At 33.5% G+C, this 20,138-nt stretch overlaps 1 protein-coding gene across 1 annotated transcript; it reads right to left on the bottom strand.

Annotated features, from left to right (window-relative positions):
- Window positions 1–8,546: 8,546 nt before the first annotated feature.
- LOC107867973 (probable serine/threonine-protein kinase At1g09600) lies at window positions 8,547–19,684 on the bottom strand. The gene is made up of 9 exons (XM_016714498.2): window positions 19,543–19,684; window positions 18,950–19,466; window positions 17,979–18,263; window positions 17,322–17,639; window positions 16,792–17,019; window positions 16,080–16,180; window positions 9,506–9,605; window positions 9,145–9,432; window positions 8,547–9,064 (listed from the first exon to the last, which is right to left on the bottom strand). Exons 2-9 carry the CDS (start codon window positions 19,406–19,408, stop codon window positions 8,897–8,899), a joined length of 1,947 nt encoding a protein of 648 aa, XP_016569984.1. The 5' UTR covers window positions 19,409–19,466; window positions 19,543–19,684; the 3' UTR covers window positions 8,547–8,896.
- Window positions 19,685–20,138: the final 454 nt, after the last annotated feature.

The following is a 20,138-nucleotide window of genomic DNA, read 5'->3' as shown; positions in this document are numbered from 1 at the left end:
AAATAAGGAATGACACTTGAGGTCAGAGTAATACCATAAGCAGATATTGGAACCACTAGAGGAACCATACTTGGAGTTGAAGGAACAACATAGGTAGACTCTAGCACAGATGGAGGTTTAATACTTAGAGCTGGAGGAACACCAGGCACACTCAGCGGAACACCCTCCAAGCGAGTCAGCAAATAAATCAATAACCCCTCTAAGACTAGGGTAGACAAACTCTGTGGAACCTAAGTAGGTCCTATATCTATTACATGCTCAACCTGAGGCTCAGGGGAGATCCTTCTAGTAATACCTCTGAAAAAGGAAGATCCTCGTGCCTTTCCTCTACCTCATTCTCATCCATAACCCATAACTCACCCTTTCGATCAGTCTCTCTCCTCAGATGATGCCTCAACATCCTTAGCCTCATGGGATCTAGTCCTCACCATCTATGCAGAAAAGTGTAAAACATGATTTAGAACACAAGGTATGTAAGATCCACACAATAAGGAACAAAACAAGAAAGTTTACTAAAGATATCTTAGAAAGATCCCATACAGACCACACATAGAAATTATTATCTTAAACCATCAATAACAATAATATAAGACCCCACACGGGCACACAGCAATACTAACACTATTTTAATAATACATTTCCATACCCATAGCCTGTTTTTATACAAGATATTAACTACTCAGCCCAGTCAAAAAAAAGTTAAGCCATAACCTACCACGAATGATGAAATCCTAGCCTCAAGCCTTCAATCATGGAGCCTTCCCCTCTTAAATGACCTTGAAAGAAACTAAAACATATAAATACTGAATCTGTCTGTTAAAAGAAAGCCAATGATACTCATATTTTTTATTTTTGAGTCAGTGTCAAAATTGACCCCCAAAATAGATTTTCAAAAAACAAAAGTGAAATCAAAATTTTTGTTTATGAAAACATTACCCATGATTAAGAAAGCTATACAAGAAAACCTAAGCAAAAATGGGCTGAAATTGGGATTTAAATTAAAGAAATACTAATTTAGTTCTTTCGTACAAAATCCCCAAATTTTACTTTAAAAATTATGAAATTACATATTTTAGATGACAAGAATCAAAGTAAAATTGTTGAAATAGTGATTTCAAGCATTCCCAAGCTTGAAAATGGAAGATCTTACCTAAAACTCAAAACCTCAAAAATGGGAGAAAAATTGAGAAAAGTTCTTTTTATACCACCTAAGCATGACCTCTTAAGTGGACACATGAACGCTTAAGCGGTCACCATTAAAGATGTCAAGTGTCGCTTTAGAAGCACGCGTGTGCAGCACAAAAAGCTTTAGCAGCCTCCTCTTAAGCAAAAAAGGCTCCACTTTAGTGGCCCCCAACTGGTGAGTCGGGTTACTAAAGCTACCGGCTGGCCACTTTAGCGGTTGCACCAACTAGGTAGTGCACTGACTGGGACTTGGAAAATTTTCAATTCTCCACCGACCATTTTGGATTCATCTAGAATCTCGATATCACAAACGAACTATTATACCCTACTAAATTTGATTCTCCTGACTCAATGGAGACATCAGATTTATGAAAAGAGGTTGTTTTAATAAAATTGACCTTCGAGATTCAATTTCACAATCTTTCAAAATGAGGGTCAAAATGCAATATAAAATTCATAAAATCAAACCAATCATGCTACTTATCCAAAATCGATGTTCTAGATCTACTGGTACAGTCCTTTTTGTCATTCGACACATAGAATAATAAATATTGATTGAAGTCAACTATAAAGTCTTTTTAACATCCAAAAACTACAAACTCACATGAAATATATCAAAATGCATTGAGAATCATGCCAATCATTCCCATACCCTAGAAGCATAACGTAGCAGCCATAAACAGGTATAAAATGGTAAAATTATATAAAAATAAATAATTCACAAAATCATGCCCTTACAGTTTATTCTAAATATCCAACTTAACTTTGATTTTACCATTAATGTGTTTTACTTCGGAAATATTTTCTTGGTGATCAAAGTTTTCTTTTAGAAAAAGATCTCTTTCATAATTAGTTAATTCTTTCTTGGAGGAGAAGTTTTGGACTTGTATAAATAAAATATCTTTCTTCTCAAAATATAATACAATAAAATTCATAATGTAGTCATCCAATAGCTTGGTTTAGGGATAGATTTCTCCCATAATAATTTAGGTTTTATATTTATTTATTATATGTATGTTGTTTGACCAAACCATATTAATAATTTACTTTTTTAGTATGCTTCATCTGAATTATCATCTCTATGGTATGCAAATTATAAGCTTCTGCATGATGCCGTGATAATTTCGATCCCAACATTTATCTATTTAAAAATGCCATGATTTTTCATCAATCGTTTGATGACTCAAACTCAAAATTTATCTCATATATTATCGTTTATATTTCTTTCTAAAGATTTGTCTGCTGGAAATTGAATGATAACTTGGTTCATTGATTTGTTATATTTTTGAATGATAACTTGGTTCATTGATTTGTTATATTTTTATCTTTCTTATTCAAATATGATATTTAAATTTCTATTAATTATGTATACCTATAATAACTCTTAGGAGGATTTAATTCGACAAGTGAAAAATCAAAATATTTTAGTTATTAAAAACATAAAATACCAAGGAAAAACTTCTCATTCTCACACAAGATGATCAAGATGAAAATGAAGTTGGTGTAGGAACATTTTTATATCTAAATTCTCAAGAACATAGAGCCAAATTACCTTTTAATCATGCATTTACATTGGATGCATTTTTATTTTCTCCTTTCTTATTTATTTTCATAAATCTGTTAAGTTTTTAACTTCTTCTGGTTTGAGGGATCAAAATCACACATTTATATAAATTGAAGGTTAATTGTTCTTAGTTGAATTTTATAGGACCAAAATTAGAATAAACTTATAACACAGGAACCAAAATTGTCATTTTTCCTGTGATGTACTATTAATTAGTGTCACAATTATAATTGGATTGATTTTTCTATATAATGCAACGTTTCTTTTGTCATTATTTGATATTCATGTTTTACGTTTAGCTTTGATACAATCCCAAATGCCTCTGGATCTTTGGATGGGATGATTATGAAGTTAGAGGTCCTTGACAACTCCATAGTGCTACCAAAAAGATGTCAAAGGATGAAGATTTCCTTCAAGGAGGGTCAAGGGGCCTTGTCAAGGTTAAACGGAAGCAAAGAAGATCTTGGAAAAGCATTAAGGGACATTTATTTCCACATGCGCACATCGGAGATCACCTGCAGCCGCATGTGACCTTAGCAGGTTATTCCAGTATAACCTGCATTGCCACATGAATAAGTTGGTCGGTGAGGTTTCTTGGGCATGTGCCTAATTTTCTAATATGTGTCACTTTTGGTCTCAATATTTTAATAAGTAGCCCTATTCTATAAATAGGAGTTTTTCTTTAATCTTTAGGTTAACTTTAATGCTAATGAACTATTACTCTCTTGTGAGTGTATGTGAGCTTAGATTAGCTTTCGCTGGATTATCATTTAGAAGCCTTGGTTGCATGGAAATCGATTCCTTTATGGTCAATGTATGAGTTAGATGCTCTATTTGGTTTATTGATTAGAGGATTAAGGGTTTAACACACCCTTTATTTTATTTCAATTTTATTCTTTGTGTCTATCTTTACTTGCCTTCACCTGTCCCTTTATCTTTCATTTCATGAATCATAGTTAGTATTTCATCTCCATAGTTTGTTCTATATCATTTAGTAGCAAATAATATTTATTCCTACAAGTTTAGTTTTGGGTTAGTTATCTAGAAAAATCACCAAAAGAAAAAAAATCCAAAGAAAATATTTGTAAAGAAAACCCCAAAAAGTTTTGTGTTTCTTCAGTCATTATTGTTTACACTAGATTTGTTCCATCTAGTGATATTTAGGTGAGAACTTAATTATTTAGTCTGTTTGGAAGAGTGTAGAAGGAATCCTCCATTGTTGAGCTTGTTCTTGAAGAAATAGTGAAATAGGTTCTTACATCTTGCTCATTTGGTGTTGATTTGTGGATTGAAAAGTGTTGAAAAATGTTTCCCACACCAAAAGAACCCTAGAACAAAGTTGTGGTATTATTAGGAGAATTTCAAATTTCATTATTTTTGGATTTTTGAAGCTTGAAGAAACTAGAAAGAGGGGTCTAAGATTGAAGATATTAGTTAAAAATTAAGGCTTAAGATTTTTAGGAACGTGTTTGGGAGGTTGAAAGGAGCTTGGGTTCTAAATTTCATCGCATTTTGGTCAAGGATAAATTAGTTGGAAAATTTGGTGTTCATTGTGTTCTCGTAGACTATCATATCTTCAAGTGGGTTCTTCAATCAAAATTTTTTGTTTGATCTAAGAAAGAGAAGGGAGAATGAAGAAAATTTGTTGGTCCAAAGAAATATCCAACCAAAAAAGGGAATATTCTGAAAAAGGAGTACACTAGGGCCTACGGAAGGACAAAACTCGAATTTGAAATTATGCTGGAGCTGGCCATCTGCGCTAGGCACTTGCTCATAAAGTTCATGACCTACACATGAATGTGACCCAACACAGGTCATTAGATGAAAATGGTGTCCTTAACTCTTTTATTTGGTGTCCTTAACTCTTTTATTTAGTGGCCTTAACTCTTTTATTTTCTATCTCTTTGCCAACGATGATGGCAATGTTCGTATTGAAAATGCATTTTATGTAAACATGAGTTGTCTTGAAAAGAAGGATGATGTGCATCCTAATGATTTGACTCCTTCCTTAGTTACTTCAACTTATAGTGACTTGATTACTAGCTTTCTTGAGTACCTTGCTACTCTAAAGTACAAAAATACATTGGATGGGACTCATCTTCTTCATACCTTTCTTTACTACCTGTTTAAATGTGATAATGTTCATGTTAGAATTGGATTTGTTTTGGATAAGAGGTTCGAATTCATGGATATATTCTTATGGTGAAATAAACAAACCATTGTGTCTTATGACCATAGTAGTTTTCTTATTTCATAATGTTTTTTATAGACAACACCTTTGTGTAGAGTATGATGAATTCATTTTATTGCTAACAAAGGATCGTTGGTTGTATGTCAAATGTATGCCTCCCTGGCATGGAAATATTGATGTTAACCCTTGTGCTATTAGGAAATATTGGTTGTTGTCCTTCTCTTGTGCATTCATGATTTAGATTCGTGGATAAATCTTCTTCAAGAAGGAAAGAATAATGCAATCCCAAATAACTTTGAACCTGTGGATGTTAATTCTACCAAAAGGTACCAAAGGATAGAGATTACCTTCAAGGAGGGTTAAGGGGCCTTGGAAAGGTCAAACAGAAGTACAGAAGAGCTTGGAGAAACACGAGAGGGACATGCATTTCCATATGCACACATAGGAGAGCACATGCAGCTATATGGGACCTTTACTGGTCATTCCAGTGTCATCTGCGTTACCACATACGTAAGAAGGTCACTAGGGTATGTGGGCATGTGCCCAATTTTTTGAAATGGATCAATTTTGGGCCTTATATTATAATAATTAGCCCTAGTCTATAAATAGGGGTTTCCCTTTCATTTTAAGTTAACTATGATACTAATGAGTTATTACTCTCTTGTGAGTGTCTGTGAGCTTGGTTAGCTTGCTTTGGATTATCGATTAGAAATCTTTGTTGCTTGGGAAATAATTTTCTTATGGTCAACGTACTCATTTAGTGCTTTGTTTGGTTTATTGAATAGAGGATTAAGGGTTTAACATACCCTTTGTTTTCTTTCATTTCCATTCTTTGTGTCTATCTTTACTTGCTTTCACCTATCTCTTTATCTTTCATTTCACGAATCGCAGTTAGTACTTCATTTTTTTAGTTTGTTCCGTATCAAGATTTGTAATGTTCTATGTTTGCACAACTAGTTATGAAATTTCCCTAGTACTATCCAATGGTCAAAAGGGCCCAAACTTGCAACCTCAAAATAGAAAAGAAAAAAGTAATGGTAGCTATGTAGTCAAACTTCAAAAATCAGCTTATATGAAAAAATATTTTAAAATAAAAAATATTAATTTTTGTGAGAAACAATGTATGTTTAGTCAATAAATGATAAAAGTAATTTTGAGCACCAATGAGTGTTTGACTAAGCTTTTTCAAAGCTTCTAAGTATATTTTTTCAAAAAATGCTTTTTAGAAATACCTTAGGGGGAAACTTCATTTTTAGGTTCTAAAAAACCTATTTTTGCTCTTTCAGAGAAACACTTATTTTCTACCAGAAGCTTGACCAAACACTTTGTTTTTCTAAAATAAGAAATTTTGGCCTTTCAAAAGCTTGGCCAAACAGGCTATTACTCAAGTTTCAAGGAGTCAAGTAAAATATGGAAAAAGAAAGTGTTTATTGAACTTGTAGGTTATTTTGTTTATGGGAATGGTCCATTCTAATAAAATAACGATTCAATTTTGGAATTCTGAAGCACAATTTAATTTTGAAATTTTGAAGCACATTCCGGTGTCAAGTAGCAATTCAAAAAACAAATATTAAAGATGAGAAACTTTAACAAAACAAAATACATGTCCTTAGAGCCATCTTTGTAATTTAAATCTCTCTTGAATGATAAGGGGGGTAGAGACATTGTGTTAGGGTAACTGGAGCACTTAAAGGAGTGCCGTGATTTCAGTTATTGTAGACATTTTAAGGTGGGGGAGGTCATAGAGGCTATACGTAGGATGCGAAGGGGTAGGGCAACCGGGATTGATGAGATTCTAGTGAACTTTTGGAAGTTTTCTGGTGGGGTTGGGTTAAGGTGGTGGACTGATTTTCTTAACGATATTTTCAAGACTGCGAAAATGCCCATGGCTTAGAGATGGAGTACTATGGTTCCTTTATATAAGAACAAGGGTGACATCCAGGGTTGCAATAATTATAGGGGTATTAATTTGTTGAGTCTCATTATGAAGATTTAGGAGAGAGTGGTCGAGCGGAGGTTGAGGAGGATAGCGTCTATTTCGAAGAAATAGTTTGGACTTATGCCCATTCTCTCAATAATGAAGGCAATTCACCTGGTGCGGATATTGGTGGAGCATTATTGGAAAAAAAAGAAGGACTTACATATGGTGTAAAGAAGGACTTACATATGGTGTTCATTAACTTGGAGAAAGTGTACGACAAAGTTCCTGAGGAGGTTCTTTGGAGATGCTTAGAGGTGAGTAGGGTCCCAGTGGCATACATCAGATCGGTTAAGAACATGTATGATGGAGAAAAGACTTAGGTGAGGATGGCTGGAGGAGATTCAGAGCATTTTCCTGTCTTGACAGTGTTGCATCAGGGATCGACTCTTAGCTCATTTTTGTTTGTGTTGGTGGTAGATGTGTTGATGCGGAGTATTCAAGGAGAGGTGCCTTGGTGTATGATTTTTGAAAATGATGTATTTTTTATTGATGAGACGCGTAGTAGTGTGAATGATAAATTGGAGGTTTGGAGACAAACCTTTGAGTCTATAGGGTTCAGGTTGAGTAGGAGCAAGACAGAATTTATGGAATACAAGTTTAATGACTTGAGGCAGGAGAATAAGGTGGTAGTAAGGTTGGATTCCTAGGTTGTTTATAAGAGATATAGTTGTAAGTATATCGGGTGCATGATTCAGGGGAATAGAGAGATTGATAAGGATGTCTCCCACCATATTGAGGAAGGATGGATAAAGTGGAGGCTCGCCTCGGGAGTGCTGTGTGATAGGAAGTTGCCATCCAAGCTTAAAGGAAAATTCTACAGAGTCACATTCCGTCCAGCCATGCTGTATGAAGCGGAGTGTTGGCCAGTCCAGAACTCTCACATTGAAAAATTAAAGGTGGCAAAAATACGGATATTGCGTTGAATGTGTGGGATTACTAGGGGTGATAGGGTTAGGAATGAGACTATCCAGGGGAAGGTAGGAGTGGCTTCGATGGAGGACAAGATACGGGAAGTTCTGTTGAGATGGTTTGGACATGTAAAGAGTAGGGGCACGGAAGCCCTTGTTCATAGGTGTGAGAGGCTAGCTTTGGATGGTTTCAGGCGGGGTAGGGGTAGGCCGAAGAAATACTGAAGATAGGTGATTAGACGTCATATGGATCAGTTACAACTTACTGAGGACATGACCCTAGATAGGAAGTATGGAGCACGCGGATTAGTTTAGACGACTAGTGCATATGGGTGGGTGGTAGTTAGTAGTTATGAGAGCTTTAGGGTAGCCAGGCTGGCAATCTTAAGGCTAGGTCCACAGGTCGGAGCTACTAGTAGGAGGGTATGGGGGTTGGGGATGCCTTTGGTTCGTTAGTGCAGGGGTATTACTTTGTGGTTGTCGTATTTCTGTTATTCCATCTTGTGTCATGCTTTATTACGAATCTGTATACTATTCTTTGTCTTGAGTCGGGGGTCTATCGGAAACAACCTTTCTACTTCTCCAGAGGTAGTGTATGGACTGCATACATTTCACCTTCCCCAGACCACCACTATATGGGAATACACTGTGTTTGTTGTTGTTGTTGACTAGCTTGACCCAATTTGTGCTAAATTTATAGTTATCCTTCCTCCAATAAACAACTTCTGAACTTCAATATTCCATATATTAAAGAAGAAGTAGATTTACCATGTACACATAAATTCAGGAATGAGGAAATTTTTCAAACTATACAAGCAAGTTTCCATCCTCAAAGGGGTGTGTGTATATATTAGGCCACCAAACAATCTTAGCTTTACAAATCGAGCCAGGAGGTTTCAGAGTTCTTCCCCGAAGGAAATGCTGGAAATGTATCTCCTCCTCCCAGGTCCTTTACGACTGTGGATCTCATTTGCATGACAAAAGAAGAAAAAACAACCACATAATATATACTTCTTCCGTCAGTAGTGATCAATCAGTTCAAAAGAAAAGAGGATCATGAATTTGGCCTAGTCATAATCATAACAATTCTTTTTGGTCCTTCCTTTTTCTAGACGTGCTTTTCGAACTGCTTCTTGGATTTGTTTCTCATGTTCCTTTAACATGTCTTCCATACTTCCCCCTGGTGGCACTAGTGGTCCGGAGCAAAGGAGTCTACTTTTCTTTGGCATATAAACCTGAAATAAGAAACATGCCTTAGATAAATTTGTGTACCTCAACAGATGAAGATAATTGGAAGGTAAGTAAAGATACACACTGTTGAATCCCCATAAGATGACCCGTCGGCCCTCTTTGGATGAACACTAGAAAAGTCTCCTACAACTCTAGACGTGTGAGAACCCTGTCTTAGAAACTCTCCACCATGTTGGGACACACATGAATCCTCTTTGACATTGCGAGAATATCCAGCTGCATTCGGATGGATCACTGAAGTAGAATGAGTGAATCCGTTTCCATTTTTCACTCTTGGAGGCTCAATGGGGAATCCAGTTCCACTTTCTTCTAGAGGATTATATTTAACACTAATGCTAATATTTGGTTGTCCCTGCAATATTGTGGAAACCATTTCAATTACAAGCCTTAATTTAATTTCTTTGGGAAAATAGATGAAGATCAACCTGCCCAACAATAGATTCTGTAATGCTTTCTCCCTTTGATTGCCTTGAGGACTTTCTCAATGATTCATCTCCACATCCTTTAACACTCTCAGCTTTTCGTCTGGGATAAACAAAATAAAAATTGTGACACTACAGAGTAACGCCAACGCAGAAAATGCAGTTTCTCTGAAAGTAAAAACCGTTATTTTCGGAAGTACAGTCAAATGCATGAGAAGACAAGCTTTTGGTCTTAATAGGAATCAGTATCCCAAATCACTCGAATATTCCAATGAAGAAATAAGATTGACATGAAGTTTCACTTCTAAATGAAGTTTACTCTCTCCATTCCTTTTTAATTATTTCCCTTATTTTTCGTGAGTTAATTTAACTAAATATCAAAGCTAAATTATATTAAATTAATTTAAATTTTTTAAATTAAAATTTAGATATTTAAAAACTTCATAAAAAGTACTATAAATTATAATTTTTATTTTTTATTTTAATTAAGAAATACATCTTGAAATATTGTTAAAAGTTTGTATCATATAACTTAAAAAAAGAAGTAATTATAAAGAGTTTAAGTTCTGTACACCGTCAGTGCACAAAAAATTCTAAACTATCAATTAACTTGACCTTCTATTGCAGATTATTCAATTATTTACTTAAAAATTTAAAAAAGAAAAAATTAGCTAACCTGCAATAGCAAATCAAGTTTACTTAATAGTGTAGAATATTTTCTACACTGACGATGCACAAAATTTAAATACAATTAAAAAGGAATGAATAGAGTAATTTTATATTCTCTGCAGTTAAGCAGTGTTTATCAGCAAATCTTTCAGAAATACGTGAACCTTCAATTGTAAAAGCGTCCAAGTCACTTCCATTAAGGAAATAGCAAAAAGAACACAAAAGCAAACCAGAAATTAATCATGAGCCAAGGAAGAAAGAAAGAAGAGATTACTAGTACAATAATAGAGGACAGGTTATTAGTAGCTTACTAAGACAGTCCATAGTCATGATTTTATTTAAGGATGCTTCGATTAGGGAAATTTGTTAAGCTACAAGTTTTTACTCGTAAAAGATAAAATCAGGAAATTATACCAAGTGTCCCCAAAGTGGTTGGTCTTGAATTATGTCCCTCAAAGTGTGTGATTTTGAATTTTTGTCCCGGCCAAATAAATTTTGATATTTGCATCTAAGGCGGAATATCTGATCAATTATGCAAATTTGTTATCTTGAAATGTCATAAATGTCCAGCCTAATGGACAACATACTAAGTTCTAACTTTTGCCTTTTAAGCAGAATTTCTAATCAATTATGAATGTTAATTGGCTTGAAATGTCATGAACGTTTGCATGATGGCAAGAGTTAGAACACTTGTCTTATAAGCAAAATTTATTAAACAGACCAATAAATCAAGGCCATCTTTTATGATCATTTTTGCAATACTTTTTTTATGGAGGACGAAATATTAAGACAAGCCCATTTTAGGGCCATTTCTGAACATAACCCAGTTAGAATGCTAAATACTTTGTGATAACATTCGTGGTGGGATAATTAGGAGATAATTAGGAGATCAAGTCGCTGGTGATGGACTTCAATAAAAAATCAAGAAGAAGTTTATTGCAGAAAAAAGTCTTAAGAATGAGCCTAAAATTTCATGGTCCAAGACCAAATCAAAAAGGAGAAACATTAGGTCACATGAAACCTTAAGAGGAGCCCAACAAAAGAGCTGAAATTTGGCCAAAAAGTGAGCTGCAAATCACGACAAACATAGGCTGAAATGCTAGTTAAAAGCTTGAATGGTCATTTAACTTTGATAAATTGGTTTTCATAATCACTCGATTTTATATTGCCTTTTAAAAGTCACTCAACTTCGGATACTTGACTTTCATAATCACTCAATTTTGTATTGTCTTCCAAAAGCCAGTCAACTTTGGATTATTAGCCTCCATAATCACTCAACTTAGTCAAATTAGCATTCATGATCATTATTTGAATTTTTTTTTATTTTTTGATACATATTTAATGATGTGGCTGCTATAAATTTTTAGAAAAAATATATTTTAAAACTAGTAATTCATTATTATGTTTTCAGTCAATTGTCTTATTCTTATTGTTTTAATTTGTTTTTTTTTCTTTGATATTCTTTTTTAGTTGAATTTAATATGATATTGTCTTGTCGATAAATATTTTCAATATGTTATGAGATATACTCAAATATTCAAATTCGTATTTTCTATAACTGATTATTTTATCTTATCGTAATGGTTTCATAATTTTTATTAGGTCACACATCGGCAGATCCCTTAACTTGGCATGAAATTTCATTTTGGCACTTAAAATAGATGTTGTTCATTTTAAACACCTAAATCAATAATAATGTCATTTTGGCACCTTTTCGTGACATGGCAAAGTAGGTGTTCTACACTCACATTTTGGCGTGCCAAGCCTTATTTTAGCTCATTTTTCATTTAATTTTATCTTTTTCTTTCTCATTTTTCATTCCATTATCTTTCACCATTTTTTCAAGCTCAAACGCTTTTAATGGTACTCTCATACCCCTTCTATCTCTTAAATGATAATTTCTTTAAATATTTTTTTCATATAACTTTTAACAACATACATAAGTTTTTTTCTAAAAATGTGTACGAGAAAATTAAAAAACTAATAAAATTGAGTTCCTAATCCAAACACGAAGAATAAAATACTATAACTATATGAGAATTAATTCTTAAAGAATATTCTCAAATACAATTTAGTCCGCAAAGATTCACTTCCAAGCACCCATCATGTAAAGTATCTATGTTTTCTTCCATTAATTAATTTTCTAATGGAACACTGGTCTCCTTCTCCATCATATTTTTTGAGTCATATGTGTGAAATTCGTGAAGCTATTAATGCAGATCTATCATCCTTAAAGAATGAGGAGGTATGTTTATCATCCTTGAAAATTTTAACCTTCATAAGCTAAAAGAAGGTTAGGTGGGGAAGACATTGTGGGGCAGTTTTTTTTATAATTATTTGGTCATAAAATCACGTGTCATTACTTCATTGGACACGTTTCCATGTGTTTTGATCTTTTTTATTTTTAAAGAATTATGGGGGTATATAATAATGTGACAATTTAAAATGAGTTGGCAAAAATTAATTTGTTGTTTAATCTATGTTGGAAGCGATTGCAACTCATGTGCCAAAGCTGAAGTAAAAAGGTGCCAAATGACACAATTGGTAGCTGATTTAGGCATTTAAAATGAATAATGTCAAATTTAGGTACCAAAATGAAAGTTCGTGTTAAGTTGAGAAGCCTGTCGATGTATGACATTTTTACTATATATTTTTTGTGTGTTACTCTTCATTAATTAAATTAATAATGTATTATTTTAAATATGACTCTATACATGTTAGCGGGGTATACTAAAAATCGTCAAATACATATTTTTTGTACTTGAATGGCATCATCTTATCTTATAACAACAATTTCCTAAAACTAGGTTTATATTTTTGAAGATTTTAAAATTTAATTTTCCAAATCCTGAAAAACGTAATTTTTTAAAATTAATATCTTAAAAAATTTAGGAAACCTAGTTTTTGGAAACTGCTCGTATAAGATAAGATGATGTGAATCAGTAACATAAAATAGGAATTCAATTATATGCTCTTAACATATCAAAAATTGTCATATTTAAAACAACACCTTGTTAATTTAATTATAAGCATAACGACATAGAGAAAAATATAAAATGATGAAACTTTCAAGATAAAGATGATATAATCAGTTACATGAAACATGAATTTGACTATATGAATATATCCACTAACATATCTAAAGTCATATTTTAAAGATATCTTGTTAAGATAAGATGATGCAACAACAACGACATATTCAGACTATTTTCAAAGAGGGGTTTCCGGATAAAGTATACACAGATCATACCGCTACCTCACATAAAGTGGAGAGATTATTTTTGATAAACCTCCGACTCAAGATAAATAACAATATAACAAACATAAAAACATAAAAGCAAATAACAGAATAGGATAACACACCACTAGATAATAAAAAAAGTAAGACACTCACAAAGTAATACTATAAACTAATTATCTGAAATCCCAAACATCACTAAAACACCAGGAACAAGAAAATACAAGACACATGCATAATATTACAACTAAATGCACAATTACAAATAAAGCACCCCTTCCTATTAGAAAGAGTACAATCTTACCCACTAACCCGCTATCTTACTTTACATCCTCCACACCTTTCTATCAAGGGTCATACTCTTTGTAAGTTGTAACTGCTCCATGTCATGTCTAATCACCTCCCTCCTATATTTATTGAACCCACATCTATCTCTTCTGAAATCATCCATAGTTAGCCTCTTACACCCTCCACACTGGAGCATCTGTGCACCTCCTCATCACATGTCTGAACCATTACTTCTCGCATCTTATCTTCTACTGAAGCCACTCTCATATTCTCTTGAATAATCTCATTTTTAATCCTGTATATCCTAGTAAGTCCATATATCCATCTCAACATTCTCATCTCCGCCACCTTCAACTTTTGGATGTAGGAGTTCTTGACTGGCAACACTCAGCTTCTTACAAAATAGCCAATTAAATTACCACTCTGTAGAACTTGCCTTGCTTTAGAAAACCTTCTTAGCAGACAGGACACCTGAAGCGAGCATCTATTTCAACCATCCTACACCAATACAATGTGTGACATCCTCGTCAATTTCTCTATTCACCTAAATCATAGACCCTAAATACTTGAAACAATATGTTTTCTGAATGACTTGGGCTTCCAACTTTACTACCAGGTTAGCTTCATGTGTCAAATCACTAAACTTTCACTCTAACTACTTTGTCCTTGTTTTGCTCAATCTAAACTATTTAGGCTCTAGAGTATGTCTTCAAACCTCCAATTTATCATTAACTCCTCCATAGGTCTCATCAATTAGAACTACATCATCAATAAATAACATACAATAAGGAACCTCCTCTTGAATATACTGCGTCAATACATCCATCACCAAGGAGATTAAAAAATGGACTAAGAGTCTATCCTAGGTGTAACCCTATCAAAATATAAAGGTGCTTCAAATCTCCTCCCACCATCCTTACATTAGTTGTCGCTCAATCATACATATCCTTAGTCAACCTAGTGTACGCCACAAGCACACCTCTAGCTTCCAAGCACCTCCATAGAACCTCCTTGGGACATTGTCGTATGCCTTCTCAAAATTGATGAACACCATGAGTAGTCCTTCTTTCTTTCCTTAAACTATTTCACCAATCTCCTAACTAGGTGAATGACCTCATTGGTTGAGCAAACTGGCATAAAACCAAACTAATTCTCAAAAATAGTCATAATCCTCCTTTGCCTCATTAGTTGAGTGACTTTTGAAAGACAAAACAAAGTTAAATAACTATGAAGGCCAACTATCTAAAATTGAGTGACTTTTGAGAGACAATACAAAGTTGAATGACTATGGAGGACAATTATCCTAGGTTGAGGGACCATCCAAGCTTTTAACTCACTAAATTGCACATGCAAAGTGTTAATTATGAAATGTGTGTTTTGGTAAAAACTTGAGTTCTATCCTTACTTTATCTTGAGTAGTTTTTAAAACAAGTGTGATATCAATTTTATTTGCTTTTCAGTTTTAAAGTTTTCTAGTTTTATGATTTTTAATTATGTTTTTGCTTACTATTTTCACAAAACTAGAACTCAAATTTTGTGTTTTTGAAAAAGTATTAGATGATTTTCCACTTGTATATAAGGGTGGCTTTAGCTGGGGGTCTATCAGAAACAACTTCTCTACTTTATCTGAGGTAATGGTATGGATGTGTACACTTTACCCTCTCTCCAGATCCCACTATGAAGAAATACACTAAATATGTTGTCGTTTTTTTTTTTTTGTTTATAAGGGTGGCTTTGTTCTTTTTGACTACAACAATGTTATTAATGTTACTAAAAAATTTTACTACACCATTGTGTATTAGTTACTTGACATGTAACTTACAGCCTTACAAAAATGACTTATTTTAAGAGATAATATTAATGTTATGGTTGAAATCTATGGTTCTTAACCGAATTAACTGGAGAAGGTAATTAGTTTGTTACTAATTATTGTCTTTAATTATTCAAATAAGGGTCTAGATCACTTTCACAAAAGTTCTTGAATTAAATTTGCTAGTAAATACGATTAGTCCTAATCCATTAATTAGGCCAACTATAATCAATTCTTAACCATTGATTTCAAAGTTTAGGGATTTATTTCTCGAATTTTGTCTCTTTGATTTCTCATCTTTAATCTTCATAATTTTTTGATAGTACTTTATTGTTTTTCTTTCAAGTAAATCAATTATTATCACTTAATCTTCCCCAAGTAAAGTTTGGCAACTCGAATTCAAGAAAGAAATACTCGTGAACTCAAGAATGTATCAGTAGTGCAGCTTGAACTCAAAAACATATTTAAAAAAAGAAACAAATGCAGAGTCCAGAATGTAGAATAATGTAGCAATGGAATGAATGCAGATTTTAGATAAGAGAAAAAGGGTATAAAGAGCTAATATTAGATACCTTCTTGTTTCCTCTTCTCGAATCTTAGCATCATATTCCTTACGTGGAGGATATTTTGGTAAGATAGATGGATCACAAGGTAAGGGCTTTGTATTGAAGAACTGAAAGCAAAAAACCAAAGCAGAGTAACCCTCCCAAGGTACTTACAAAAATATATACAACACTTTTGGTAATTTATGAAAGATGAGCTAGTTATGATATGCCAAAGAAGATGAAAAAATCAATCTAGAAATGAAAGAAAAAAAAACTGAAATCATATCAATGTCGGCAGGCGGCAAAATGCGAATGTTGTAGAATAAATAGGCTAACAAACAAACATTAACAAGATTGGAACATTCTGAGTTAATGAAGTTTTCAAATGACTATTTTGAAAAAAAGGCATCGAGAAATCCCTCTAAGTAAGTGCATAACCATATTAATTCAAAAAGAAACAACAAGATTGATTCTAAAGCATTTATGATCACTTAAATTATAATTGAGTAAAAATCTCCAAATGTTCACAAGATAGAAAAAATGTAATTTTTAGTTGTTGATAATATAATCATACTTGCTTAAATGTTCATGGGAAAGAAATGCTTTCAATCATTATATAAGGAATCTGGATAACTATTATAAGCAAAGAAATACCCTTAATAACTGTAGATTGTATTTGTCACTCACTCTATGGAAAAGAAACTAATGAAATCTTATTCAAGAAACACGGTTTCATTACCTCACTGTTGAGTGCAGAAGAAGCAGTACCACGCTTTTCAGGTTCTATTGAAAGTAGGATGTCAACCAGAGTCAAAGCTGAAAGGGGAAAGTCCTTGAATGTATCAGTGACACATCGCTTATATGGGTGTTGTGGCTTAAAGCTAGTAGCATGAGGCAGTTTTGATTTCTTCCAGTATTCTTCAGAAGGTGAACCACAAAATTTAAAAATCTTATGCATTTGCTCCACCTGTGAAATGTTTCAATTTACAATTACAGGAACAAACAATGAAGTTGAAAGAATTGAGAACATATAAACATCACTATGTACCAAAAGAAATGTTATACAACTAAAATTTAGTGTGTTAAAATGTGTCAAATAAATTTAAAATTGAAATCAGAGAATAGCTTTAAACTCTTTCGGTAATGGAATAATTGTAAAGTCTCATTTCCAAAGAGATCAGAAATGTTTTAGGAGGAGATAATAAATCATTTAAGTGAATGATATTTAGAGTGAAGAGTTAATTCAAATCTCAAAGTTCATGGACGTACCTCTGTTCTTCCGGGCATGATAGGTTTTCCAGAAAATAATTCAGCCAGGATGCAGCCAGCACTCCACATATCTATGGCCACTCCATATTCTGTTGCACCAAGCAAAAGCTCGGGAGCTCTATACCATAAAGTTACAACACGACTTGTTAATGGATGTGCTTGTTTAGGGTCAATGGTTGTAGCCAAGCCAAAGTCTCCAATCTTCAAAACACCATTATCATCAATGAGAAGGTTTGAACCCTTAATGTCTCGATGAAGTACACCCCGAATATGACAATGTTCAAGTCCACGAAGCAGTTGTTGCATATAACATTTAATCTGTAAACCACCATTCAAAATGTTCCATGTAAAATTGTGGAGATTATAGAAATATATCTTGTAAATCAAATGCAGCTACTGGAAGGTGATGGTAAGATGAGTTCAATGAACAAATAATTTTTTCTGGCTTTGGGCATCATTTTCTTGCTTTCACTTAGGTCTCAATATTCTCTAGGTTTTATAAGAGAACCTAAGAGATAACTTTAGGAGAGATAGGTCCACTCCATGATGGAGTCATTAAACAAGTAGAAAGATTTTTATTCTGAGTGGATTGCATTTAGTTGGGTGTGATAATTACGAACATTCTGAAGTTTTTCAGATAAGAAAAGGAAGATGTACCTGTGCTTCAGAAAACTTTACCCGAGGTGCTGCTGCAAGTCCAGCAAGATCATGCTCCATGTATTCAAATACAAGATATAAGCTACCTGATATCCTAGATGTGACCAAAGATTCAAGTTTCATAACATTTGGATGGTCCAATTTACGCAAAATACATATTTCTCTTGCCATAAAGCGAACGCTCTCCGGATCCATATTAACAAATCTCACTTTCTTCATTGCGACAATTTTATTGGTTTTAAGGTCACGGGCCTTGTACACACTACTGTATGTTCCTTGACCAATCTGCACAAAATTTAAACATATACATACTTAATTACTAGAATATTTAAAACTTGAATTCCTTGTGAGTCCTAAAGTATCTGAAAAACTAAGTGACACTATATTTGAATGAAAAGAAATTTAATGATACTGGTTTCATAGTTCTTCGAACAAGCACTAGGTGATTAAACACTCTCAGCTAATGTTAAGAAAGTTCATATTTGGAACTCAAAGTAAACCAAGAAAAAAAAAATTGTAGTCGGGTCCAAAATCACTTTATTTACAATTAGAGTCGATAATCCATTTCCCAGTGGTACTCCGAAGCAACTCAAGAAAAAAAGAAAAACTCTAATGGATCATATTTAAAGAAACTTCAAGAAAAATCAATTTTGGATGAAAAATGAGTTAACTGCTTTTGTCAAAGAGAAATGATCTCTGTGAAAGAAGCAAATTCAATATCTTGAGTACAACATGAGATTTTCATAAAGTTTAGAAGGTCCTCAAAGACAGGCATAAGACAAACAACATTATATGAGTGACTAAGTAAAGATAATAACATTATATAAGTGATAGTTTCCGTGGAATTAAAAGATACAGACATCAAAGTTCAACAAATTATGGTTGTTTAACTATAATGATCTTGAACAAACTGCTATTAGGCATGGTTTATATTAAATGAATAAATAGAGAGAAGAAGTTGTAGAACTGACTTTGTTTAATTTTTCAAATGACTCTGCACTACGAGGAACCCACCCTTGAATAGCCTCAGCTGCCACAGCAGTTAGCCAGGATGGCCATCCCGCCGCTCCTAATTCACTCCTTGCACCATTAGGCATGCTTAAAACTCTAGACATCGATTGTTGCACACCAAAATCTACAGTGGACCGCCTCTTGTGATGGCCTTCCTTAGGCCTCTCTATAATTCTTGTTTTTCCATCATCCTCACCTTTTGTTGGAGGAATATGAAGAACACTCATTTCAAATGTCTGCTTTGATTTAGATTTCATAGGTATTTCAATCTTAGGATTAATTAAGTCTACTTTTATCTCCTCTCGTTGTAAGGGAGAAACCATATGTACAAAAGATTTATCAACTTTTTTTTCTTTCTCCTTGTCATGTTGGATAACATAATCATCATCGGAAGAACCCTTTGAGCAAATACAGCCCATACTATTATGACAAATATGTTCTGCCACTCAAGACAAATTCGAGACCCGCATAATAAACCTGCATCAATTTAAATTCAATAAAAAATTATTTTAATTAATAAACTTATGGGTTTCTAGTTCTCTCCCCAACTTACCAACCAATGCAGGCCTCCAAATCCTCTTTGACAATTCAATGTAGGATATAATAGCAAATCCTTTGAAGAAGCCAAAATATCAAAAATGTCAATCACAAAAGCCTTTTAATAGACTGAAATTGAAAACTAGTGTCCAGGATCTAGGAGGATATATATATATATATATATATATATATATATATATATATATATAGGTTCTTTCTTCAATATCACCCCATAATTAAACGTCCAGTAACATAACAATTTTATAAAGAAGAGAAATTGTATCACATTCGAATATGTCTTAACGTATCTTACAAGGTAAAAAAAGAAAATCTAAAAAAGAGAAAATCTAAAGGAAACCCAACAAAATTTAGGAAGTCAAAAACCAAGACCAGAAAAATCCAGCATTACAACCAAACATGAGAAATCAAGATTCTAGCATATAAATGATATACACAAAGAAGAACAATTAGTTGGTGCACCAAAAACATTCAATATGGATTCTATGCTTTCTCTTTAAAAGGATTGATGCAGGAATTCTGGTCAAGGAGGTAATGATACCTAATGGAGGATGGAAGAAAAATTAACTTTTTTCAGTAAAATCAGCTATTTTT

This window comes from Capsicum annuum, chromosome 4, assembly GCF_002878395.1.
Source record: "Capsicum annuum cultivar UCD-10X-F1 chromosome 4, UCD10Xv1.1, whole genome shotgun sequence".
In the NCBI taxonomy this organism is placed as follows: domain Eukaryota; kingdom Viridiplantae; phylum Streptophyta; class Magnoliopsida; order Solanales; family Solanaceae; genus Capsicum; species Capsicum annuum.
The sequence above is the reverse complement of the archived record's forward strand: the minus strand, read 5'-3'. Positions and strand labels throughout refer to the sequence as shown.

Coding starts and splice junctions, on each gene's coding strand:
- LOC107867973 (XM_016714498.2), bottom strand. CDS start 19,408: ATGGGCTGTATTTGCTCAAAGGGTTCTTCCGATGATGATTATGTTATC. Junction 17,020..17,321: donor TCATGCCCGGAAGAACAGAG/GTACGTCCATGA, acceptor AACATTTCACAG/GTGGAGCAAATGCATAAGAT. Junction 9,065..9,144: donor CATCTTATGGGGATTCAACA/GTGTGTATCTTT, acceptor TTCTTATTTCAG/GTTTATATGCCAAAGAAAAG.